Below are 27,968 nucleotides of genomic sequence, written 5' to 3'. Positions count from 1 at the left end.
GACGTTGAATTGGCGCTTCACCTACTCGTTGAAATCACCGGCGAAAGATCGAAGTAACAGCAATCTACGGTCTCCGGTATCGGCTCGAAGTCGCGCCTCATCGCGTTCACTCCGATTTAAAAAGGCGGGAAGTTTAATAAGCCGTGTCCAATCGCGACAGGGAACAACAGGCACGTACGCGTCGGACTATCAGCGAGGAAGGTGAGAAAGTCCCATTCCGATGGATGCGAAAAACGCTCGCCCGGCTCGAATCCATAAGTGGACGAGAGAATCGAGCGCGACTAATCGATTATCTCAGATCGTCCTCCTTCGAGGACGGTTTCGTGGGCATAACGCGATTGTCTTCGAAAACGTGACACATGGCGGAAACTTTTTCTCGTGTACCATACGGCTGACAATCGAAACGTTTCACTCTCTTTCCTATCGACTCTATTTCTCATCGACTTTTGCACAAACTTTAAGTTTAACTTTAAGTTTTAATATCTGAAACAAGCTTTGAGATAGAAATTAGTAACTGATCGACGGTTTGATAATCCTTTTTTTTAACTCTCCATTCCTCTGTGAAAAATTAGTACTTTCTATTCCCAAATTTGTTTATGGAAAAAAGTTTAGGAAGTTTTACCGAAGCAAGAAGACGTACGATGAAGCGTTAATTCGAAAAAAATTTCGAAAGCCAAAGACGAACGAACGATGGAAAATTTATCCGTGAATTTCGACGCATTTCGCGATTCCGTGGAAACATAAATGTCTCAGGTTTCGCTCAGTATGCAAATAGCCGTGAAACCAAGAGGCGTTTTATTTTCAATAAATAATTTTCCAGGGAAAGGCTCGTAAATCGAGCCGTAAGAACGGTGCCGTGATGTAAGGAAAAGTCAGCGCAGCTTTGCACAGATTTCACGTAATTCGTAAAACAGTTCCTAGCGACGACTGCGCGTTACACAAGTGCGACAGTTAACACCGAGCTAAACGTTCATTCCCTTCGATTTGTTTAACCTGTTATTTTTCTTCAGCCTCGCATTTACTTTCTTTAGAATTCTCCCAGTATATCTCAATCCTTTGTCAGAAAGACGACATTTCCTGCGCACCTAATACAATTTCTAATAACGGCATAGCGAACAATAGGAAGAATCTTTATTACGCGTATCTAAATAGTAAAAAACCTTCGACAAAAGTGATACATATTGATACAGGTGTCGCGATCATTATGAAATACGGCCTCGAACGTACCACACGATGCAAATGGACGAGTCTACAAATCCGCGTTAATATAATCAAGAGCGTATTTCTTTGTACCATACGTTTAAACGATTTCCTTTTTCTTCTTATTCTTCGAGCATCTATTATTTCCTCGCTGCGAAAGGGTGAAAAATGGTGACCTCGCGGAGACGACGAGCGGCCAGGTTGAGCCGTCAGGCAAGAATAGCGGAGAATGGTTGGAGCAAAGCGGGGACTGCGCTTTCATCGCGATGTCCTTCGATGTTCCCGCGGCGGCAGCGATCGATAAGGACCGCGAATAATATTCAATCGGTGGATTCCTCGGCGCACGTGCGCTCGCGGGAACTCGTACGAGTCGAATAGAACGACAGGACGAAGCCAGTGGAGTCTCTCTCGTTAGACCGCGGTTCTCTCCCTCCGAAGGGTGTTGACCCTTGCTCTTCTCGTCTCTCCTTCCTCTCGACTGCGTTTCCTCCCCCCCTCCCCTTCCTTGTCTACCGTCCCACTAATGTGGTGCACCGTGGAATATCGGTACCGCATACTAAGTGACCCATCCGATAGTAATTGGACCTCATTAAGGCAACCACGGGCCACGGGCTGTCTCTGTTTTCTGCCGCGTGCGTTTACTTTCCCGCAGACCGAGCCACCAGATAACGCGTTTTAGGTAAATTAGACTTTCTCTCTCTCTCTCTCTCTCTCTCTTTCCTCTCTCTACTCGTGGGATCTCTCTAGGATCGAACGAACCCAGGGAAAATACGACCTACACACGTGATACGGATTTATGTGTGGATACCTATCGGTGGTCTTTGAAAGCCTCCTTGTCCGCGATCGGCCTTTTCTCCTCGCTCGACCTGTTACGCGCTCCGATCCATCCTTCCTCTTACGGTTTTCTCGCCCGGATTCTACGCTGGATACCTCCGAGATAAGACGGCGACGCTTACATGTTTATTAGTGGTTTTCTAGCGGAGAGGTGTTCGAAGTTCTGGGTGTGGTTTTTGGAACAGGTTCGGTTTATGGGTACTATTGAGCAATTGTGATTTGGTCATCCTACGGCGTCTTCGCTTTGCTGTTGCGTTAGTGTATGTATATTTCCAGATTGCTTTAAGCGGTTCGTTTTTAACGATTTAAAGGAAATTTCTACATTTTTTAACGTACTGCGTGGGATAAACCGTCGTACTTTTTCATCGATATAAATCGTTCTCCAATCTGGTCTTGGACCTCTGGTAATTAATCCTTCGTGGGTTAACCAGGCCGTTGACGATCCACGAGAAATCTCACTCGAGAATTCCTTCGAAAAGAATCTTTATTTCTATTCGAATAGATTTTGAGCACTCGACTCAACGAACGGTTGTACGTGCGGTAGAATCTTGCACACAACCTCAGTCTGCTCCCATCTTTCTTACAAAACGCCAAATCCAAATTTTCTGTTATTCCACGATCCAAAGATCGAGCATTTCGTTAATGTGTTGGATATTCTGCCATATAGAGTAATAAACGAATCTCACATTCTTTGGAAACGATTCTTCTGGAAGTGCAAAACGGTAAAAAGAAATTAGACCGAACCATAGCTAACTCGGCTGACCTATGAAATTTGAGAAAATACATTTACCTATAGGGGGTTAACTGTACAAACTACTTATCCTTCCTATCACAATGCATTTATGTACTACTTTCTTAATGTTTCTCGCGATACAAAAACCACGAACCACATATTACGACCTCGTTCTTTGGTGAACATCATCGCAGGCGAATTTTTTCGACCCAGGTTCCCGTTAGCAGGACAAATCGCCGTTCGCCGAGTTCCCGGGACCTTTTTCCCGCCCCTGATCCAGCATCGATCATGTCAACGTTCCCCGGAGCGAGATGAGAGGCCGGCGCTCTCGATCGTGAAAATTTCTCATACGAATTGAATGTTTAATTAATGATGGTGGATCACCGGCGTGAGATCGTATGAAAAACGATATACCAGCCCGGGGAATTAATATTATCATCGTGGCCGTGTAAGTATACACGGCAGCCACGAACCCGAGAGAAATACCGAGCTCTGGAACGTTTGCTCTCACGGCGTTTTCGATGTTATCGCCGGGATATATAACGGCGCCATCGGGGCCTGATATCGAAACGCGAGAGTCCAGAGGTGAGAATCAAAGGCAAAGAAATAAAGGTCCTGACGACCCATCTTTCATCCACATCGACGCCACGACCTCTAAGTCGCTTTCGTTGGTATGTGTGTTCGATGTGTTTGAGCGCTTCCGAGCGCTCGAAGGGAAGTTTGTCACGATATCGTCGTTTAGTTGGTTTTAGAGGACTTGAATAAATTAAATACAGCGAAGCTTCAGATTTTTATCTTGTCTGTTAAATATATACGATAAAATTTTTCAGGTTTAGTAGGATCATCGGAATGAAACTATTTTTCCTCCAGATGAAATTTATAGTAATTAATGGCAATAAAATATTTCTAAACGTATAAGAGACAATCTTTCGTTTTACATCGTAGTTTATCAGATTTACGAATAAGCAAACTTTTATGTTACTCGGATAAAGATTTAGCGAATCGACGAAACGAGTATAGCAGTCGGCGTATAATAATTTTTTAAATCCCAAGCAAAGTAACCTTTAACTATTACGCGTGACGATTATACACGATATTCTCTAGTGTCCAATAACACTCTCCAGCCAACGACAAAAAAAAGTCTCAAGTGGGAACATAGAACCAGGTACGACTTCGCGCGTTCATAAAGAATTCCGCTTTTCCATTTATAGTCCAGTGAAAGGAGAAAAAATGAGGGTCAACTTTGACATTGTCGGTACGAGCGTCGACAAATCGCACACGATCTATCTCCACTTTTTACTTCTATTCCGTTTCAACACAGAACGTCGTGCGTCTCCTTAGAAACTCCGCGAGTGAGAAAGAGATTCTCCATTCTCACGGAGCTCAGAGGCGTCTATCCAAAACAGTGTGTGCGTGCGTATGCGTGTGTGTGTGTGTGTGTGTGTGTGCGTGTGCGTGAGAAAGAGAGGGGGGGACGAAGTTCGGGAAATATTTGAAATAATTTACCGAAACGCGCATTACGGGAGCGAACCAAGAAACGGAGAACACTCATTAGCATACTAACGACTGCCTCGAATTCTTGGCGCTACATCGAAGAACAGGCTCCCCTCGTTCCTTCTACACCTCTTGCCACCTTTTCCGCTTGGACTTCTTCCATTTTTGGTGACATCATGTTCTCCGGATGTGTGCGAGAGACGACGTATGATCCAGTCTTCGGCCTCGTCTGACTGATCGGTCGCCTCAGTCCAAAGTCCGATATTTTCAATGAATATTATTCATCTCGTGCTTTTTTGCGAGTAGGGCAGTATAGATAAAAGATAACAATTGTACGTTAGGTTTATTCCATCGCTTACGATACAAGATACAAAAAGTATTTGGACGCCATTCTGTCTGCTAGAGAATTTATTGTATACAAGTCCTAAACTTAGCTCAAGATTAATTGATAAATTTCGTATGGTTTGGAAATACTTTCGTACAACTGCGAGAGTTTGATGTTATAAAAATAAAATGTAGAATCCGAGGAAGAAGCGCTTCGCTCAAGGAATAAGGATACTTAAGTACAATTATTTCTTGTATTCACCATACATGTAAAAATTTGTTATCTATATCTTCATTCTACATTACGCAATATCTGTCACACTCGAAGAAACTTTGTCCGACGAACCTCAAACTCCTGTAAACTGTCGTCAAACAGTGACTTATATTTCTCAAACTCACTCGCCGATCCTTCGTTTCGTCGTGTGCCATATTCACATCCAAATTCCACGACCGTTCGGTGTCGATGAAAAACGGCAGCCATCGGGTTGGTCAGTGGAAGGCCATTCGGTCGGTTTCGAACGAAGAGGAGTGCAGAACGCGCGCGTGAATATTAACGCTCGTGACCCGGCTTCCATCCTCCTGCGCTGCACCAATCTGCAAGGCTCGACACGCTCGTTAGCGTACGGTCTCGGCCGGAAGGGGAGGAGAATTCGGGGATTCGCCGCGCGTTCTCATGCAAATCGTCTTCGGAGACCATTGTTTTCCGCGGAGACGATTATGCGCGACCGACATCGCGACAAATTTTTCGCTCCGTGGCCCCGTCGAAACGCGTACGCGTGATTCACGTTTCGGGCCTCGACGCTCGTTATTCATCGCGCGACAATGGAGCCGCGACGGATCGAGGACGCGGAGCCGATTTCGTGGCGAAATCGCTTTTCACGCCGAGCTCATCGATCCTTTCTTTTTTCGAGGCGGATCCAGTTGCGGTGTGTAGCTCGCTTAGCCTGGAATTCCAGCCACTTCCGCTGGAAGTACTCGAGAAAGCACTTAGCGCCTGGAAGTGTCGAGTTTTCCGGACGTGAGAAGCAAGCAGTGCGTTTTATGCGTTTATTGCACAGAGTGGACGGTTAGGTAGGTTGAAATGCTTGCAACAGTGCTTTAAGGTGTCAACCCATTAAAGGCCGACGTTACGTTAACGCGCTTCATTTGCAATATTTTTCAGTCAATTTAAGTAACTGATATCTATTTTTTAGAATTTTCTTCGGATAAGAGAGAACTTTAAGAAAATGTTAAATATCTTTCTTTCCGCTGTTTCTTCTTCCATCAAAATTCTACGCTTTTATACAGTTTGAAGAAATTCAAATATCTATAGCGTTACGACCAACTACCTTTCTTCTTTCAGTCGCGAAAATCTTTCCCTCGTAACGATCGGAGGATTCGCACCAATAATTCTTAATCGATTAATTTAAATCCTATCGTGCCGGAAGAGCAAGAGAACTACAAACGTTAATTGATTACGAATTCGTAGCATAGTGAGTTGAGTTTCGTCGATTTACTCAAATTACCATAAAGTGAAGCTTCTTATCGCAGCGCGTCCCTTCGATTCTTAAAGTTCAAGATCTGATTGTAACCACAATTTCTTTTCAAAAGATCTGGCTCTAGCACTGATTACCAATAACCAAAAATAATATCTGCTATCCACAATGTCTACAGGTAACCGAAAACAAGTCGACCATTCGTAATCGTTATTCCTGACCTAAATCGTTCAAACTAAGATACTAACGCCGGTGCTGTAACTTTTTTAATTTGGGTTATACCCGTTATGACCCATAGAAAAAAGGGAATCTCGTCGTGGACAATTCATGTACGTGGTAACTCGCGAGGCCGTGGCGCGGAGTTTCGTAAACCAACGTCGACGATACAATTGCAAAGGCGCACAGGTAACGTCGAAAGTCGCGGCGTTCCAGCTCTTTGCGTAACCGGTCGGCTTGGTCGCGGAATCGTTACGATTTGCGACGAGCGTGTACGGAACGAAAGGAGAGGCCGATTCTCACCGGTGGCTCGGATAAAATACGGCACGTGACAGTTCTGTTCGAGGGACTACCGAGTCGATATATTCTGTCTCTACTCGACTAGACACTCCCAGTCCGAGCAATAAGGCAACAAATGGCTAACAGGAAAAAGAAACGGGGAAAAAAGACGAAGAAAAAATCGAACGAACCGGTCGACTAATCTATCGATCGTGACGTGACGAGAAACGCTAATCGTGCTCGAGTCGCAAAATCTACGTGTAATTCTGTGGCAATGAAGATCGCAGGTCGCAGAGAAAATTATGATACGCCGCATGTCCACTCTTTACAAGAGAAAGATTCTTAAAGTACAATTTTATTACGTTAGCAAGCTGTTACAGATGTATCGTTTTATTTATTTTTAGATTCGATCAAAAGAGATGCTTACCTACGTTGCGCATATTTATGCATTTATGGGAATCCTATTCAAAAATATTCAAGCTACAGTAGTCGTTATTTTATCGTATTTAGAGGGCGAAGCAAATCTCCGCTTGTATTCCATTTCTTTGAGTGTATTCAAAAACATATAAATTTGCATAAAGATTCACAGTCTAAAGTAAAAGATGTACAATACTATATCGTATTATTATTGAAATCGATATTTTAAAAATTCCTATACATATATCGACTTAATTATCTCCTTTTCAGCTGTTTCGTAATAAAATACATCCTTTTGACCACCAAGTAGAATCAAACTCTGGAAACCAGCAAAATAGATTTATCCTTACGATGTTCGAACGGGAATAAAAATGGAAATTGAACATTTCACCCGATGTTTTCTGGTCCCTTGCCATTATTGCCACTCGAACGAACGAAGAAGCGTTCTCTTTTGCGCGAACGTGCTCCCCACGTGTTGCATAAAGCGTTCTGGTAATCTACTTCTTCGTGATGTAACATACGTACGGGTAACGTACGCGAAGTACTACTTGGATCCGATTCCATGTACTATGGATTTTTCTTTTTCTTTCTTCTTTCTTTTTTTCGTTTTGCGAAAGAAGCCTGCGCTGCATTGTTGCATAAGATTGCGTATAATGGGAGAACCTCGATCGTTTCTGGCGGCGCTTATGAATGGGAAATTTGATCTAAGAACGTTCGCTTGATGGTGATAAATCTTTCGGTTATTGAAAATACAAAGGCAACTTGGCAGGGAACACAGAATTTATGAATATATTCAATTACGCGATGGTTGATTTATGGCGTGTGCATGTTGTCTTAACAGTGCCACTTTTTGTGCCACCACGCTAACAGTATGTGTTTTCTGTAACCGATTTTAATCAAAGTGAGAAAAAGCAGATGAACGAGGCGAGCAAGAACTTCAACCAGAAACAGTATCGAAATAGCATCTTAGCTTTGCGCAGCGGTGATATCGTAACCAACCACGTTCTACCGAGGTACGATTATTGTTAGTTGAAAACTTTTGCCAATATCCCGCTTCGAAGATTTAAAAAACCGTCGGCAATTTAAAACGTTAGAGTCATGTATGCAGGCTGACCGACCGGCGATATCGAAATTAATCGAAACAGTTATATTCGACAATTAGTTGTATCTAGCTAGTGACAATTAGCCGTTCTGAATCGTTTCTATACCGTTTCAGTGATGATTTTGTATGAGATTTGCGAGTGAATTCGCTGTAATAACCGCTAATTTAATTTAATATAGCGACAAATGTTTTAAAAGGTTTGCTAAAATTATAGTAAGAATCTTTTCCTTTCTCTGTTTCTTTTTATCTTGTATTTGCTTATACATATATTGTAATTGTAATTCGTGGAATATACACCAGCAAAATCAACGCATCAGGGTAATATTTCTTCGGAAAGATCGGCTGTGGTTCGTTCAGTTTAAAAGACGCGTTAAAGTCACAGTAGAAATCTCTCTTTCATGAAATGTTTCTTCGTTAACTTACACTGTTTAAAATCGTACGTATCGTCGTGTAGGAAGATTCGAGAAACTTTGCAAAAGTCTACATAAATAAGAAGCAAAACCATCGAAATTATCTTGCACATCGGCTTCACGTTCCTTCAGCTCCTCGTACACCTGGACAGATTCATAAAGGTCGTTGCGGTTCGTTCGTTCCATTATGGAGAATCGCGGTGCCTGTTTATCAAGAGGATCTATTTGCAGCAGCGGTATTTAGATGGTCGGCAATTAGGCGACGTAATAGCGGCAGTTAAGAGGCACGATGCGCGAACGTAGTTGCGAACCGAATCACCTTCGCCGCGGTGGCTTCGAGGAGAAGGAAATGGCGGAAAAGTTGCGACGGTGGAGGCGGAAGAACTCGGATTCCCCGCGTGTGTTAACACGCGCCACCTTACAGCTGACCAAGCGTCGTTTTATGAGGGAGTTAATTGTACCGGCAGAGATATAGCGGCGAGATTGGCTCGGTAATCGAGTTTACGGCGTTGTCGAAGGGGACGCAGAGAGAAACTGGAATGGTCGGTTGCATTCAATTTCGCCAATTTCATTTTGTCGTGAATCGCGTGTCTTCTTGTTCGTTACTCGCAGGATGTTTGGTAGAATCGGTATCTTTTGGTTACGAACGAAGCTTGTTTATTGTATGATAATCTATGATACCATTTACCGTGATATTAAGCGAGTTAAGTAATTCGAGCGTCTTAAATTAGTTGTAAATGCTAGTTGACGCTCGAATTAAAGAGAAAATGTTTCAAGTAGCAGCTGAATGGATATGAGCGATGTATCTTTTTGTTCGCGACATTGGTTATCGTTTTAACGAAATCGTATATCGTTTGAGCGATTGATCATTTGTACTAATCTAACTTAAAATTACGCAGGAAACCAGGTTCGTAAAGTTTCTTCAAGATATTAGAAACTCAATGGCATTTATTTAAACGGACATTGCAACATGTTACACATAAATAACAAACAATACTCTTTCATCTGGGCCAGATTCTTGACGTGCTACGATACGAAGATGATAGAAACAAAATGATCGACGAATAAAACAAAGTAAGTAAATTAATCCCGCTGTTCACCGCAACTTGAAGAACGTTTCAACGATAGAGAAACGCGGTCGGATGGATAACGATCCAAATGACGAAGGACGTTCGATCAACAACGTATCGATAGAAAAGCTTTCCGTAAATCATGATCTACGTAAGATACTAGACATTCGAAATGTAGAACAAATCTTGCATCTACTTTAAGCGAGGAAAACTCGTCTCTCGCGACATCTTGAAAATGACAACCGCGAATATGATCGCAAGCGAGACGAAACCTCGACGGTAGATACATACATAGTACTGGCATAAAACGTATAACGGGGAGGAAACCGCGAACCACGGCGCGTCCATCGTATAAGATGGCGATTTACGAGCGGACAGGGTGGCTAGCGTAGCTCAGTCGCGTTAAACTTACCGCGAGCCACCACCTTGCTTCTATGTGGTCCAAATCGCGGCGACGTTCGCTCTGTGCGCTTCTTTTACGAGCCAATAAATCGCGATCTATCGATCCGACGTTGCGAGCCTGCTCCCTCTTCGCCTCTTTCGAAAGCGTAATATCCGTGACATAATTTAACACCTGTCGTAATTTATGGTCGTTTTACAAATTACGATTGTTAGTTAGTTAGTTGGTTCTCCACGCATCGAAGCGTTCGGATTTTGTAACGGAACCTCGAAACCGATAGTTTTCGGTAGCTTCACAGGGAGCACTTTTCGTTTTTGCCGGCCTTTATTTAGAGATAATGAGAGCTGTGAACTTTAAGGATGATTATGGTGAAGTGTCGATTATATTCGGTCTCTTGTTAGTTCGATGTAAATGCTGGAAGATGCGTGATCATCGTGAGAGTTGTGGTATCTGTACATAATTTCGTTTTTTATTACGTATAGTTTTTGCTAGACGATGGAAGGAGAAGTTTCAGTTTTTTGATGCAGGATTAGGGTAAATGTATTTCAAGGTTCGAGTAAAGGCCTTAAATATCGGCAATCTGTTTGAGTACAGATTATTAAACTATCAGACACTGAAAGACGTTAAATGTTACAGGTATTTGATTACTAGATGTTAAGTATCGTCGATTTATTGGATATTACATATATTTCGTTGATTACACCTTGTTTTCTACCATCTACCATATTTTCCCTCTATATTCCATATATTAGTCCATTTGATATCGATCTCCGAATAGAAGATGATACTTGATCTTCAAACTAATACTAGTTTCCAATTGCGCGCAATGTTCTTTGCGACGCTTTTCCTACACAAATCTTCAAAGAAATCAAATTCAAGGAATCCTAACTATATCGTGAAATTCTTTACACGACGCGCACGACACATCGCCAATTCCGAATCGATTAAACTCAAGATCAAGATGATCCACTCGGAATTCTAATTTTAATCCTCATTAACAATCCAGACATTACTTACAGCCAAACGAGATTATATCGTATCACAACGAAACAAAATTATCGATAGACCGCAGCTCGTTGGATCTTCGATCGACGATTTTTGGTGCTTGAGGTCTCGGCGAAGGTATCGAGATGGCCCAGTTCACGCCCAAACGTTGTTGCCACAGACCACGCGCCCTTGAGGATATTCATTTGGCATTCATAACGACGCCCTGCGACGCTCACGTCCCGATCTTTTCAGAACGATCGGGCTTGCGCAAACGCGAAACCACCGATTGACGCAACCTGCGAATTCCTTCCAAACTTACCGCTCTTGGAAGTCCCTAGACCGAATCCAATTCGCGGGAAAAAAGGAGTCGGCTTCTGAACGCGACGCTTCTTTTTGGTGTTTCAAAAGCGAACTGAAAACGACGTGTGATGAGTTAGGCGTGAAATCGTCTCAACTTCTTGTCCGCTGCTCGAATACCTTCGGTACGACGATTGCGTGCTTCGTAGTTCCATTTGCATGCCACATGACCGAAGCAGTTAGTGACCTGGATGGTTCCTCGTAATAGTCTCTTCTCCGTGATTTTATGATAATTTTAGGAATTAAGAAAATTAGGTGAAGGTTGATACGAGTTTAGAAAGTTTAGGTGTTTCTAAATTCGCATCTTTTAAATATCGGACACTTTCGATCTTTTTTTTTTTTATAGTAAACGCTCGACAGAAAATCAACTTCTAAAATATAAAACATTTTAAAATACTTAAATTGTCCTAAATCCGATTTATCGAAATCAACAAAGTATCGCGATTACTAAACAACAGTTTTGCCTCTACAATCGTATGTCTATGAAAATAGATTCTTTTCATCAAAATTAGACAAAAATTGTAATGATCTTCATTTACGATTCACAACATTTTGCCTATTTTTCTCTTCTCTTGTGTCCAAATTGTTGAGCGGAAAAGTGCGATATCCTGTAATATAGCCTAAACTGCATTTAAAGTCTGAAAGTGCCCAATTCAAGGAATCGATAACCTTCTCCCACGTTGTTTCTGCTTTCACCGGAAATACGCAGTACAGACACGCGGTTGTCTGCTCGCAACCTCGTAAATAAACGCTGGTCTCGGGGTTGCGTCGTCTACGTTGGCGGCGACCCGTTGTCTGCTAAATCTGTCTGTCTGTCCGCGAGACAATCGTCGTGTCGCCGGTGCTCGCGACCACCGGTGGTTCTCGTAGTCACGCGAGCTTAGGATGAAATATCGAACGCAAGGCTCTCGTGGAAAGCGTTCGTCGAACGATTATCACGCGGAGATCGAGATTCACGCGAGCAATTTCCGGATTCCCGTGGACGATTCACGATGCCTGGTGTACATCATCGTGGATGATCTTTCGGCTCGAGCTTGGTCTTTCATGAACCAGGTAGAACCATGCAACGAGGAAACTCGCTGGTATTGTTTTCTCGAGATTAGCTATATCGTGGCACGTTACCGTTGAACGATTCTACCTTGGTGAATCGTTGAAAATCTACGTCGTTTGTTCGTTAGTCGAGGCTTTGGTGGCTCCTGGAAAGTGAAAGCAGGTTGCAATGGATTTAGAACGTTGGCTGAAGATTCTGGGATAGAAAGACTCGAAGATACCGAACGTTTCCTTAGGTGAGTTAAAGACTGTAATTTTATGGACGGTAGTCTCCTTATTAATATTTAATAGAAATAAGTAAATTTGAAGTTACTTGAATTAAATCGCGAGCGAATGGTAAATCAATTTTTATCGGTTATTATAAATTTGTCTTTGGAGAAAGTATACGATTCTTCTCACAGCGTAAAACGTAGAAGAAGCAAGTAACGCGATACAATAAGGTAAATCGTGATCTTAAAAGGAATCATAAATCGTAACAATGGCATCTAATTTAACTGCTTTCTATATGCGCGTTAAAAATATCTCGTGTCCCAATTCCACGTTTCAACCCCAATCGATGATAGATAACGCGAGTGTTACGCCATCGCGACACTCGATCTCGTGGACGCGGATATTCATTATCCACCCTTTCCGGCACGCCAGGTGAAATTTGATCCGAGCATTCTTTCCCTCGGAGACATAATAGGGAACGTAGGTAGAGAACGATCGCAGATTACGCTCGGATTAAGCAACGGTCCGGTAGCGGTTCGATAAACAATCGGTGGCAAGTCCCCGAAGCCTAACGATTTATCGCGCGCGTTACGAAACAAGTCGGCTCTGTCGATCGTTCGACATTTTCCATGCACTTTTCTCATTCCCCACCATTGAATATGATCAAAGCAATTAAATCCATCTCGCGAATAATGGCATGCGCGCGGCCTTTGCGCCGCGACATCTGTGGCAAGACATTTTCCACGCGCACGCAACGAATAAATCACCTAGGTGTACGCTATCGATCACGCTCCTAGAACCTCCCAGAGAACTCTCTCCGATGTCTTCTGACTTTATCCTTTTCGGGTAGCGCAGACTTTTCCTCGACGGATCTCTCGCGTCCCCTTTCCATTCGGTACATCCATATTCTTTCTCCAAACCACTTTGTCGTCGTCTCGCAAACCGATCGAATTTGAATATCGCGATCGTAGATCGGACACGATTAAACCAGGTATCTCGTTATATTATTTCTCATATAGAGCGAGATAGCAGGCGATTCGAAGGAAAAAGAATAACTTGGCAGCGTGCGATCGCCAGAGTATAACTTTTCCATCGTTGGAAGCAACGTTTTCTCGCGGCTCGATCAACAGCTCGAGGAAATAATTCTTCCCTTTATCGAGCATCGATCCACCGCACGGTTTCTTCTCTTCACTTTTTCTCACGTATACTAGTCTTCAGCTCCGTATATCTCTCTTTCTTTCTTCCTCCGTGTTTCTTCTTCGTTTCGAACAGAATACACACAATTCGCGTGCTGTACGCTCGACACGACGCGCGGCTCGCTCGATCGCGCTCGTATCTTTCTCGGCTATTGGAGCGCGATTCGCCATGCATCAATCCACACGCATGCTGGGCTATCCGAGGCTCGGATCCGCGGAACACCGTTCGACTCCGACGGCTAATGTAAGCAAATAGCTCGCGCGCAGACAAATTCCCCGCGGCCATATCGGGCCTGAGGAAAAATCGCTGACGTACGAGCGTGCACGGAGCCATAAAGCGCCCCCGGTGCAAGAGGAGCTTTCCAGACAGCTACGACGATCGAGACGATGGCGACGAGCATTGAAACACTGGCTCGTCTCGCCGCTGCAAGATCGATGACTTCCTGAAGCGGAACGCTTCGCGCACCGAGCTCCAAGAAGCTTCGAATGTCGCAGAGAACGCTCTTGTAGGATGGACTAGGCTGATTTCTATCGAAAGATGGAGGATTTAACGGTAAATGGAGGAATCGGGGATGTAGAATATCGATTATATCGATTTTTGCTTTTTCTCTTTAACCGTGTCATTTTGTGGAACTGGAGATTGATCGGTTTAGAAAGTGGTATGTTTGTAAGAAACGTATTCTGTAGAAGATTTTTCTTTTTTCTTGTCTCTGTTTTAATTAGCTGATTCGTTTGGTTATTTTGCCTTTAATATTTTTACTTTCTACCGGACCAACCATCGTAACGTTTAAAATCACCCTAATGCTATTTCTATATTATTTTCAGTTTCGCAAGTACACCAGTCAAAAAGATAATAAGTAAAGTATAAAAGGAATGTCTCGTTACACTACAAATTTTAACGAAAATTGACACAAGTTATTACTAGCAACGCAATGTATTACACTTATCGAAAAGAAGTAAAAGAAGGCGATGTCACAAACGTACGTAACTTGTTACATGAATTTTATCAAGCTTATATCGTGCACAGATTCTGCATTCAATTTTTTCCTTTAATTTTTCTGTACGTATTTACATATAGCGACAGAAGCGAAAATATGGTAGGTAAAAATAATCCAGTTTCAGTGGAAGAATAATAAAAACGAATAGAGGAATTCTGAGAATACACGGTATTCAGCTACTATTCTTAGAGATCGAATCGAAGAATGTAGTGGATGTGTCATAAATTAGATGCATGCTCGTCGTGTTAGCATAAATCGCAACCTTTTGCCATTTTATCGCTTCAGATAGAAGTAATAGACCGGTGATAATCAATTGCGGACCGCCTAATGTTATGCTTGGTACGTAAAGAAGTATAAATTATAACGTTGTTGTGCACGTGTGCTTAGACCAGGAAATACGTTGGCGCGTATTGTTCTTTAACATACCGTGAATCGGAAAATACGCTTTTAATAGCCTGTTTATTCAATAACTTTTTGCTCGACTTCATGCTACAGATTCTCGATCTTTGAGCGTCTAGATCGGATGTTATGTCATCCAATAAAGTACTAAATAACAGATTCGTCAAAATTCTAAATTACTATCGAATATCAATATTATTTTAACTGTAAATTAATAATCAAATTAGCAAGCGAATCGATAAAATTATTAAACTTTAAAATCGTTCGTAAGAAGAAGATATATAAAAACTCCAAGAACGAGTTATATGATAAAAAGTTCCAGTTCCTCAACTATATTAAGAAAAACGAACCGCATAGCGTCACATTCTCCACGAAGCGATCAATCTTGAGGAGTTTTTCGAGCTGTTAAATCAACACGTGTCATGAATTTCCACCATCGATCAAATTATTAATGAGGTTTTACTGTGAAACCTAGATATTTCTTAGAAAACAGAGTAGTTCCATGTTCAGGTGTCGTTCCGTTGAAGTACGTTTCCGTCGTGCGTAGCGCCGGCTAAACGAACGTACAAAATCGCGATGAAGCATCAGCATACAATGACGGTCGTTCATTGTTCCTGCAGTTAGGAACTGTCGAGGCGCGATCTGCAATTCAATCTGCTACACCGGCATGGAAGCATTCAGTGTCATAAAAGCGCGCGAAACCGCGTGAACTGCAATGACGAGGCATTAAAATCCCTGTAACACTTGACGCCTTCCTACGATCGGCAATCGTTCTTTTCCATCAAAATACTTTTCTACGAGAGAATTTTAATTCGTCGCGCGGTAGAAAAAGTATCGAGATCGAAATGACGAATTAATCAGTTGGTTTTATTTCTTGAACGTTTCTTCATTAGCGTTTAATTTTTTAGAAATTAAACAATCAATCTTAATGCAGTTTGTCTTTTCTGTAGATGAGGTATACCTCGGATTAGAAAATATGTAATCATGTTTATGTATGTCGAACAACTTCAAAGATTCTCCGCTTTTTTCTTGTGTCTCGTCGTTTCTTATTCATGAATCGTGTGTAACAAAGATTTATTTCTTTATGAAAGAAATACAGGAGATTCGATTCATTCTGCCACGGGCCACGCGATAAATGAGACGGTGCACGTTTAAAGCTTCGAAACGATCAGCCAAGTAGGTCTTAATCTTTTCGTTCGAACTGTTCTTGTCGAGATCCAATTTTAAAAGGAAAATTTTTTTAAATTTTCAATGATTCTCATATTTCTCGTGTCACAATTTTTTATTTTTTTTTTTATTCTTTTGCTACTAATTATATGTATGTAGCACAGGTTAAGATGTTTAGGAATTCATTTAAAAAATACAATTTTTAGAAACTTACATTTAAACACTCCTCCATGTGCCTCGATCCACATGTCGCATTTATACCTAATATTGTTACATACATTTTAGCGGCTATGTTCTAAAAGGAATTTTCTAGTGTCCACGGTAGAACAGTTGCTCAAAACATCGTCCTAAGCAAATCCAAATAGAGAAGCAAATATCGAAGCATAGATAGAAAATTGTTCTACATTTAAATAGCCTTCGTCTCTAATTCAATTTCTCTATCGCGTTCCATCGAACTCGAACGATGCCGCAATCACGATGTCCGATCTACAACGCGACGCAATGCTCGAACTCGAAACGAAAACGAGAGTGGCACCGGTGTTCAGCATGCAGGACGCACGTCAGCCAAGGTCTCCGTGGCGGCATGACGTCAGAAACAGTCCGTCGGTTTTCAGCGATCCCGTTTCAGTTGGGTTTCCCTGGCTGTTGGCCAAAAAATCCCCTCGATCTTCCAACGAAACCGCGCTTAACCGTCTTTCTCCCAAATTCTTTGCCGTCTACTGAAAACAACAAATTGGAAAGAGATATACATCGATGAGATGGAAAGTACTAGTTTTTAAAGAATTTGGACTGATTATCTTCATCTTTCGTTAATGATTTTAATATTACTTATAAAGTTCAGCTATTCTAGTTCTTCGTTAACGTTAAATAGACGCGTAAAATTAGGGCATCGACAACGTGTAACCAACAATTTTATTTTTCTTGCTCTCGAAGCTCTTGCTTTAAATATAAAGTTACACTCGGACTATTGCGATTTCAGCACAGACAATAAACAACTGTTTCATAACTTTGGTACTTTTTACAATCTCGCATTTCAAAATGGAATTTTCACTTTCACTTGCGATCTACCCGATGTAAACGAAGATCGGTCAAAGGCTGCTAAACGTTAAACAAACTGAAATCCTAACGAGGTAGAATCGATCGTTGGAATATGGATCGTGCCGCGAGGTCAATCGTGCATCGAGCGAATCGAGGAGCTTGGATAAAAGAACGGAGTACGAGGTACGTGTTATTCTCGCGTGGCAATCGTCATCGGGACAGCTAGAAATAGCACTGCAGATCTAGATAAATCGTTACGTGGAACGGCCTTTATCGTTGGCCAGACAGCCAGAGGAAAACGCGATTTCCCGGCGTGACGAGGGCTTGGGTGATCGATCCGTGGTCATAAGCAGGTGGTACCACTAGGTGCCAGGCCACGGAATTCAGAGCGAGCGAGGCGATGCAACGACGAGTCATCCTCGCTGGGAAAGTCACGGAGGAAGGAAACGTGGACGCGAACAGATTCGTTGGGACGAGGATGACGCGTGTTCCGCGAATCGCCGCCGCTTGAATCGCGCGGGTATCAGGGTCACGATGCTTCGCTCCAGTCACGCGCTTCAAATTGCGAGGTGGGGAAAATACTCGTCTCGTGGTTTCACGCATTCGATCGTGGTTTCGTACGTTTGCATCCGTTTTGTGGATGGTTGCGTGGCTGGCATCGTTCTCATTCAAGATTCCGACGAGATTTCGCGTTTCTCGAATGAAAATGAGAAAAAATATGTAGTTTACGACGATGAAACAGCATTTTTCTTGGCGATGCTGATCAAATTTTGAATTCGGATTAAGTTTTATTAAATGACTAAGATACGGTCTCTGGTTACCGAATAGCGGGGTTTCTTCCTTCGTCGGATTCTGACGAGGCTTTGAATTTCATTTCTTCGAATTTCGTTTATTAAAACGCAGCATGGATTGACCGAATTTAACTAAACGTGATTTTTATCTCTTCTCGGCGAGAAAGAGACGTAGAAGAGACTTGGTACGAATCTTTTATTGTCCTTCTGATCCAGCGGAACAGGGTTCTAGCGTAATTGATTATCGTGATGTATTACCGCAAAGAGGATCGGAAATTTGAATAACGCGCAAGGTACAGCGATGTCTATATTCGTACATTTATCAGCGAAAGTACAGACACGAAGGAAACGATTCGTGACATTTCAGGCGCGAGTGATTCGTCACGGGATTACAAAATTTTTCGATACAAATACCCCAATTCTCCTCTCCGTGTAGATACATAAAGATTCGAATGCCGAACATCGATCAAAGCTCATGACAAATTTCCACCGTTAATAAGTATCAGTCTCGTATTATACAACGAGCGTACCGATTAAGCCATTTCCTTTAATCACCTCCGATTCAACGTTTACATAATGCCAGTCTCCATCTTATTGTTCATCCACAGACGCGTTTAAAAATCGACACTCGTGTATCTGGTGAAAATTACTTCAACCTCGAGGCGGATACTCCCCTCTAATCGCGTTAACTCGTGACGTCATCCGTCTGTCGGCTCACGAAAGCAGATGTTTGCAAGCTCACTTAGCTCGATCGCGCGACGTCGCACGATGTTTGAAAACGGCTGACAGCGTCTGACCGGCAAAAAAACACAAGTTGGATCATTTTCTATCGCCCAATTTTTGCTTTGCTTTTGTACATTTCTAAATCGTTAAACGTGCTCGCTCGAGACGATCGAGAACGCGGTTAGGAGAGCGAAGATCGGGAAAATTCACGGAGCACGCTCGAAAACGAGAGTACTTCGGTTAAATTGACCAACATGTCCATCGAAAATTGAGTTCCCAGAAACGTCGATTCTCTTTCCTTCTCTCTGCGACGAAGCCCGCTAAACTCGCCAGAGGAGCGTGTTTACAATCGGTGACTCGAAACGGGCGCCGACTGCCGGTCGACGTTCGATTCCCGTCACGTGCGGGAAACTATCGGCATGCTCGCGTTTTTTTCATCGATCTGCTCGAGGAAATTGTTCCCGCGGCGAACACGCCGTGCCAATCGCATTCCCGACGCCGACTCGAGGAAACGTTGCCCGTGTTCGGCACACGACGAAATTGATCGACGCTGTAAATCGCCCCGCTACCGAGACGTGGTTCGCTGCCAGCAATTTTCGAACGAGACTGAAATGGCAGTTCGGAAAATTTGCGGCCGATACTTGGAACTGGACGACCGGCGATTAATACGAATATGGATGCGTTCGGTATATGGCCGAACGACGATTTCGAGTTAATAACGAGACTCTGCACTCGTTCTCGCTCCCTGTAGAAACGGAGTGCGAGGATGATTGTACCTTTTTGAATACGCTTTTGGAAGTGGTTGACTTTTAAGCAGTTGTCGGTAGTTTAGACTTTTTGTTGGTCTGTTTTTATCGAAGTATAGTTTATCGAGCAGTTATTTTCCAATAGACGAACATTCCTGTAAGTAGAATTTAATAAGTCGAGTGAGATAAGTAGGATGGACGAGTAAAGTTTAATACGAGTTTAATTCGAAGAATATACATACTATTTCTTATAGAAAATATTTTGAAATTTCATGTTCAGGTTTTATCGGTAAAGGAAACTAATCTGGAAATGTATATGGAAGGTAGAAGTTGCAGACATATATTTAGAAAATAATTAGTATACGGTATCAACGTAAACCATCGTAAACATATTTTAAAGATGGTAAATACCGAATTTCTTTATGTTATATGTACCGCAAATATGTTAAACTTTATTTATACCTCGTTATGTTATACCCTATATATATTTGCATATTTGTCTTAAATTGTACCAATACAATAACGATAATCGTGTCTCATTACGGTGCTAGTGAAACAACATAGTATATTCACAAAACGTGTCTATAAGTGTTGGAATCCTTTCGCGAGCAACTGTATCTACTACTAGAATTGCCCGAGTCTATACGAGAAACGATCTGCTGCATTTTTCATCGACAATTTGTTAAGCTTTCCCGCGCTCGGCGGCCGTTCACGATCACGGACAAACGTTTTCCCCGGCGGCGTTTCTATAAGGCGTTACAAATCGGTCCGAGATTCCGGGCGTGCCTGTTGATTTGCGCTAATCTCGTGGCCTGTCCATGACGGATTTGTCGCGATCGACCCTAAATGGCTCGCTACGACGGTCGAGGAACGTTTTCTACGCCGATTCTGATTTTCTGGAGTACGTGATTCGCGACCGGACCAGGACCAGTCAAAGGGGAAAAAAGAAAAGAACGCTTGGAAACGCCACGAATCACACGCGCCTGTTACGTAATCCTTCCTCGCGAATCCCCTTGTCCACCTCGTTTGCTCTCTACGGTCAAGATACACAAGCCCAGCAGCTGACTCCGATTGTGAGTCGCACTGACACGCAATCATCGCGCTTTCCAACCCTCGCGTTTCCTTCGAAAGAACCATCGATCGATTTGGGGATGTAGGTTCTGGCAGGTTATCAAGTTGATCGTGTTCCTAGTTTGGTAAAAGTTCTTGTGGTAGTACTATTTTACTGCCAAAGTTAAAGGGGAGTGTCCGGAATAAACGTTTTTCAATCTCTTATAATAACGAGAAAAGATATGCTATATCAATTGGACTATCTATCGTAGATTAATTTCCTTAAGTACGTATAATTTGGAACTTAATTTGATTTTTATACAAGAACCAAACTAATCTCGATACTTTAGAACCCCGATACTTTCAAATAGATATTCATTATCATTTCTAACATTGCGAACGATACTCTCGATCGTAAATATCTCCGAGCAAGGAGAATTTCGTAGGCGGAAGCGATCGGTTTGAACCATACTATCTCTCGCGTGCACACGGTGGCATCGTGACCTCTTTCACGCAATTGCGGTGACAGCCAGGGATCATCTGGCATACGGGAGACTTTTCGAGCTCGCGCCTGTTCATCTAAGATCGAGAGATTACAGCCCGAGGTACCGCTGGTCCGTTTTCATCTCGCGATCATTACCACTTTATCGAGTGTACGCCGTTGTTCCTGAACCTCGGCGATTAATCATCGCCATCGGATCTGCCTCCTTGACACTGGAATCCTTCGATTCCGCGTTTCTCCTCGATCATCGCGCATGGACCTTCTGTTGGACACGTGTAACTTTGCTTCCCGTTTACTCGTCGAGTCTGTTGCAGTCGTACGAAGACGGACGAGAAAGTCCTGCTTGCTTGAAAATATACGTGAGATTACCGGTAGTCAGAGTGATTCACCGATGACGCACGTTCCAATAATCTGGACGCATTATCGAAGTATAAATTTTAGGTCATGGATCGATACGGTGGACACTTTTTGTGGATGATTCGTCGATCCGATTTGGAACAGGTACCGCTATGAGAGCTTTTCGGCTTCGAACGGTTACCAGACCGCCCACGTGGCTGCGTCAGGTGAGCAACACAGTTAGAGCCTTTCCGGCTTTCGACGACACTTGGCTCGCTGTGTTTCTTTCTGATTAAATTCTAACGCTGACGTTAAATACGTATTTATAATCTTAAGATTCTTGAAGACTCGAGCCTCGCGTGTACGTCAAGATTCATTGTATTTTATGTTAATCAGCAATCTGTTACACAACTTGCTTTTTAAATTTACTGAATTACTGTTTGTATTCTTGCGATAGACGAATTCATGTCATTCGCTTTTTTTGACAACTGTATATTCATCGTGTACTTACGTAATGAAATACAAAAATACCTAACAAGCGGAGTTAATCACTTTGGCTTGTTATGGAAGCTTTACTTCTATGAAGCTTTATAACCATTCATTACGTGTTCTAACGATTCCAACAGATATTTATATCTGCTATAAATGCCTTATACAACGGTTTAAAAATACCTAGAATAGAGATAGCAGAAAAAATAAAAGTGGAATAATTCAAAACACAAAGAAAAGAAAAGTTGTACTTGGCGCACGAGAGATACTCGATTAGCGACTAGTCGAGACCCCGAAGCGAGCACCAAGGTAGAAGGGTCGTCGCGTCGTAAATTAGTTCACGATGCGCCGCTTTCCAGTCGGTTTTATCGTCGGCCGACAGGCGTTTAACTTTACGACCAGCCGTGCCGCATACAACGCTCCATCTTCAACGCGCCACCCTGTCCACCCTTTCGCGGATCCTGCCTCCGTTGCTCGACCTTCCACTCCTAGACAGAGGCATGCTAATTCTTGTGACACGCGGAACATTAAGGCCTGACGTGTAATCCGCCGGAGAATCTGCGCGTGGCCTGAACGAGTCCAAATGGACCTTTATACGGCGAACCGTCTCTTTTGATATATAACTGCTTAAATCGTGATTTCCGCCTTAAAGTCTAGACAATTTATCTTTCACGAGAAAGTCGGAGAAAATTCGTTTAAAAGATTTTTATACTTTTTCGAGTGCCATCAAGCAAAGCTAATACATAGTTTGGTAGAGCAGTTGTTTGAAACGAAGTTTTGGAGAATTTCTTGGCGAATATAAGATGCCTTTAAATTGGGATACTCTATCGGTTGAATTTGATCAGAGATCGTGCGATTGTCCCCGATTGCAAATATTTATTTCACTTTTTACCACTTGCTCAAGATGTGCTTGTATTTCGCTTTCGGTACAAAGTATGATTTCTTAACGCGTTGGTTAATATTATTTACAGAGAAATTTGAATTCAATATGTCGTACTTGTTAATTAATTTAGTAATTTTCGTAACGTAACGCGCTTGGTGCAGCGCCAAGCCAAATGTAATCCGTCGCTGCTTATATTCTGCATGCAGAAATATCTTTGTTGAATGCAGACAAAACTGCATTTTTTTTATTTTACCAAACATTGAATCCAAGTCTCGTTCACACATACTTACGATACCTAGCGCGAAACTGATGCGTCACGTATATGACGCACGGTGGCAAACGTGTTAATAGATGAGTTCAATACGGAGAATTTGGGTATAAGGAAATGGCGAAGTGGCGCCAATTTGCTGAATGTATCGCATTAAGGATTGGTATTACGAAAAAGGAGACAGGTCTTGTGATTGGTGAAAGATATTATTGTAAATAGCAATATTAATAAAATGAATAAAATCTCCGATATAAATACAATTGAAAAAGCGAGTCCAAATTCTTGGCTTTTAGGGTACGCGAAACAATCGATCGATTAGAAACTTGTCATTGCTAAAAAAATTTTGTCAACACGTCGTAGTATTTCATCTTTCACGATATGAAAACCAAAGCAAGAGCGAACTCGACACCGCTCTTCGAGCTCTTCATTTTCACATCTTACCATTGTTTTCTTCCTTCTGTTCACAGTCGTTCTTCGGGCGCACCTATAACAACCTGGGCAGCATCTCCGAGTGCAAGAATGGCGGCGTGTGCGTGATCAACAAGAAGAATCGCACATCGTGCAAGGCGTGTCGCCTACGAAAATGTCTCCTGGTCGGGATGTCAAAGTCAGGCTCGCGGTATGGTCGTCGTTCGAACTGGTTCAAGATCCACTGTCTCCTCCAGGAACAAACGAACGGAAATCAAAATATGAGTGCGGGAACAGTTCCGCCGTTTGGACCAAGCTTTCTAACAGGATTCCTTCCTCAAGCTCAAGGACCCCAAAGCAGGGTGTTCAAAGATGGAACAGATCGTGCTTCACCTAGTCAGGAAGATTTAGCCCTCCAATCGCATCTGTTGCACGTGGCGATACTGAAGCAGGAACAAGAAAAGGGGAGCAAATCTCCCCACCCGGACGACGTAGCTCTTCAAAACCAACTTCGTCTGTTAGCCTGGCAAAGGGAACGTGAAAGAATCGGTGAAAGTTCTCAACAGCCTCCGGGTACGCCACCTAGTACAACACCTCCGCCATTTTATAGACAGCAACAACAACAACAGCAACAGCAACAGCAACGACTTCCAAGCTCTCCGATATTCCCAATGAACTTCGCTCAAAGAGACAGCGTTTGTGTGCCTAGCAGTCCATCGGACTTCAGACCGTACCTTTCTTCATCTCATAAAAGGAGAGCAGACACACCAAGCGATAGTGGAGCGTCCTCGGTGGATGGTGTCGATGGTCAAGACACCGAATCAAGGAGTAATTCAGCATTGAGTTACTTCAAAACCAGCGCTGCATCACCGACCCTGTCCGAGAGAGATTTTCCACCTAGGAAGATCAACGCTACGGTTACATTGACGACAGGATACCATCCTCATCAAGGTCTAGGCCTGGTGTATCCTCCGCCTGCTTTAATCACGCCATCAACGTCTCAACTATCGCCCAGAGGCGGCGACCTGCTTCTGGTCAGTCCCAGTCCAGGTGGTCTAGCTGTGGAGCAAGACGAACCGATAGATCTTAGTATCAGATCGAGCAGAAGCACTCCAGGACCCAGTCAGTCGTCGGAAGAGGCTAGTAGATTAAACGATAACAATAGCGACCCCGATAGCCCTGCGAAAGAAGAAGCCACGACGAAGAGCAAGCCATTGGATCTAACGTTAGGCGTGAAGAGGCCAGAGTTACCTATATCGCTATGAAGCTTCTGGTTGTTTGATAGACGCCTGGCCTTGTTCAGTTCTTATTGGCGCACGCTAAGTTCTGTTGAGGTCTCGCTGGAAGAATCGAACGGCCTAGTCACTCAGTTGATCTGTCTAAAATAAGAAAAATCGATGTTACAGGATGATAATGGATTTGAGAATGGAGAAATGGATATTTGAGAAAATTAGATGAATCGAAAGGTTCTACGAAGTCAATAAAGTTGTATAACCGATCGTTAGGAGAGAGTTAGGTTTCGCTAAGAAACTGTAACGAAATGCCGATAACACACCACAAAAATGTGTTCAAATTTGTATATAGATCACGGTTCGACAAGAGATTAATTTATTACAACCAAGGACATTATCGTTAATTTCTGTATCCCTGTTAAATTCTTTGTTTTAACGTGCGAAGGTTGTATCGCATATTATGACTAATTGTATAAAAATCGGAGAATCGCGGATATGCCGGCCAGTAGTGGAGTGCCTTAATATAATATATTTATATCCCAAATATTCTATATTGTATATGTAAACGTATACATGGAACAGGCCGCTTTAGAATCTTATCTTCGTTCTATGCACGATTCATCGTTGTAAGTCGTATTCTTCTTCGTGATTGTGAATGGTTCGTATAGCGAAAAGTGTGTGGGCGCGAAGAGAGAGAGAAAGAGAGCGCGAGAGAGAGGGGGAGAGAAAGAGAGCGCGAGAGAGAGGGGGAGAGAAAGAGAGCGTGAGAGAGAGGGGGAGAGAAAGAGAAAGAGAGAGAGAGAGAGAGAGAAGAGGGAGAGAGAGAGAGAGAGAGAGAGAGGCAGAGAAGAAGACGATTGGTAATGATCGCATCTACGACCCTGTCGCAACGAAAGGCCAGTTAATAAAAATGAACGAGAGAAATGACGTCACTTCGGTGCATAAAACAAACGAGCATCTTGTAAATAAGCAAAAGGAAGGTGGGGGAAGGAATAAAAAATTATACGTAAGTTTAAATCAAGAGAGGGGAGACCCGGCTACGATTGAGAGTACGCTTCTTCTATGCTTCAGCTTGATGTACGAACCTCTGGATTCGCTTAACAGATCACAATGTTTTTATATTCTGACGTTCTCTCCTCCTGATTTTTCTTATCAATTTATTTCTTTTATTTTGTACATAATAGTAAGTAAACGGTGAACGCGAGCGGCCAGTACCTAAACGTAACGCGAAATTAAATATTCGTTTGTTTAATCTCTATAAGTGGTCTTACTATGTGGTTTTCTTCTTCCAGTACCCTCTCTTCCTTCGGTGTTTCTTTCCAACAGGAATATGGCATCTACGTTGTTGCATAAGTAATTCTAGAATTCTAGGATTCTAAGATAACAGCAGTGAGCTGATGTGTTTTTATTATGAGCAATTATGATGCAATTTAATCAATTCCTGTTTTTATATTCATGTACACTACTCTGATCTATATACGAAACAATATACCCAAGTAGGAATTAGTATTCTATCTTCTAGTAACACGTTCAGAATTCAATGTATTTCGAAATTCAATTTTGCGATCGGTTTCCCTGAAGTCGATCCATCTACCTCGCATTCTTTTTCATCTACGTTCGACATACCGGTCGCTGGCTTCGTAATACTTTACATACGACTTTATTTATTAGATTATTTATCCGCAATCGTAATACCGCGTTATCGCGATACACCACATATAATAATTTCTATTCAAAATTTCTTCATCCCATTCCATGAATGGAGATTAAAGTTAGAATTCAAACAATTCGACCCAAACTTTGTTGCGAATACGCTTTGTAGTTATTTGCCAAACTTGTTACGATATTCCAACATTTTTCTTCCGATCTTGTTCCTTGCTTCGACAAATAAAAGGACTTTTAATATTTGAAGAAGAACTTCCGCATAAGATCTGAATCTTGTTTGGAATGACGTATATCAACAATGACTTTTTCATAGATTTCTGAAAACTTCAGAAATCAAATCGACGATTGGAAAATTAGATTACGTTCGGAAACGAGTTAAACGAGAATAAATCTAATTACTAGTACAATTGCATAAATTGAACTAGACGTTATAAGATAATAACGATAAAAAGTTTGACATATTCTGAATATATATCGCACTATGAAAAAGTGCCAAAATTGCCAAAAATGAAACCAAAATTGAAACTTATCTTAAAGAGCATACTTCGAAGAAAGTAGTTTACACATAGAACCCTCGACTCCGATAATTGTGCGAAATAAAAAACGAAAAAAGTAAGGAATCGTTTGATTCTGAAAGCCGTGAGAGGACCACGCAAGACTCTGGAAATCCGGCAGCGGATCCACGTATCAACCTTGAAGATGATGATCGGTGGTTCGATCGCATCGACTAGCAGCGAGGACACGGTCGATCGGGTATATATAACGCGGTGAGCCGCAATCGCCATTAATCAATTGCAGCAGGAAGCGCGAGAGCGTTGCAAAATCGTCGAGTTACGGATACCTGCCCACGCGGCTGACCTTGCCAGGTCGAATGTTCCTTCCACGTCCGGATAGCACGCGATCGCCTCGCTGCTACCTTCTCGCGTCCGTGCCCCTCTTCCGCGGTTCTTTGCTTCGCTCCACGTGACACATCGTCTTCGCGCGAGCCTCGATCATCGATGCTAATCGACCGTGCCTTCTTACACACGTTCAAGCCGCTCGATAATCGTTTTACGTAACACGCGAAAGCTACACGACGCGATACGTCGTACCAAGAATTTCTAGAATTTTTCTAGTGAAATGTGAAAATCCTCGAGTTGATAGAATAATTTTGTTTTTGTTTCATCGTCATCTGAATCATAGATTAAACTTTAATATAACTTCGTGGCAATGTAGGGACGAAGCGTAAGTTTGATTTACGTTCTTAAACGAGTGGACTAAATTTTCAGCTCAAGTAAGACTCACTTCTTGCGTTGTAATGCTTTCTTCCTCTGTATATGTGTTAGTACCTAAAATCTGTAGACACTGGTAAATTTAATTAACACCCCTAATGCCCCCATAACTTTGCGACGAAAATTCAGCGCAATTTACCTCGGTATGTGACCAATAATAACTTCTTACTGTGACGACGTCTCACGTCTTTATATTCTCAGATCCTGGCAATAAATTCATTAGGATCGTATTTCGCGGAAATGACCAT

General features: G+C 42.4%; 1 protein-coding gene and 1 non-coding gene across 4 annotated transcripts in view; both read left to right on the top strand.

Annotated features, from left to right (window-relative positions):
• Positions 1–26,045, top strand: part of LOC132908660 (protein embryonic gonad-like) — a 113,791-nt gene extending 87,746 nt beyond the window's left edge. For all 3 annotated transcript variants that reach the window (XM_060962871.1, XM_060962870.1, XM_060962872.1), the window contains one exon: positions 23,612–26,045. In XM_060962871.1, coding sequence (XP_060818854.1) covers positions 23,612–24,817 — 1,206 coding nt within the window. In that variant the 3' untranslated portion in view covers positions 24,818–26,045. The remainder of the gene's footprint in view (positions 1–23,611) is intronic.
• LOC132909410 (U4 spliceosomal RNA) lies at positions 7,941–8,075 on the top strand. The gene has a single exon (XR_009658538.1). It is a non-coding gene; the product is annotated as a U4 spliceosomal RNA (small nuclear RNA).
• Positions 26,046–27,968: the final 1,923 nt, after the last annotated feature.

Source organism: Bombus pascuorum, chromosome 7 (assembly GCF_905332965.1).
Source record: "Bombus pascuorum chromosome 7, iyBomPasc1.1, whole genome shotgun sequence".
NCBI lineage: Eukaryota > Metazoa > Arthropoda > Insecta > Hymenoptera > Apidae > Bombus > Bombus pascuorum.
The sequence above is the reverse complement of the archived record's forward strand: the minus strand, read 5'-3'. Positions and strand labels throughout refer to the sequence as shown.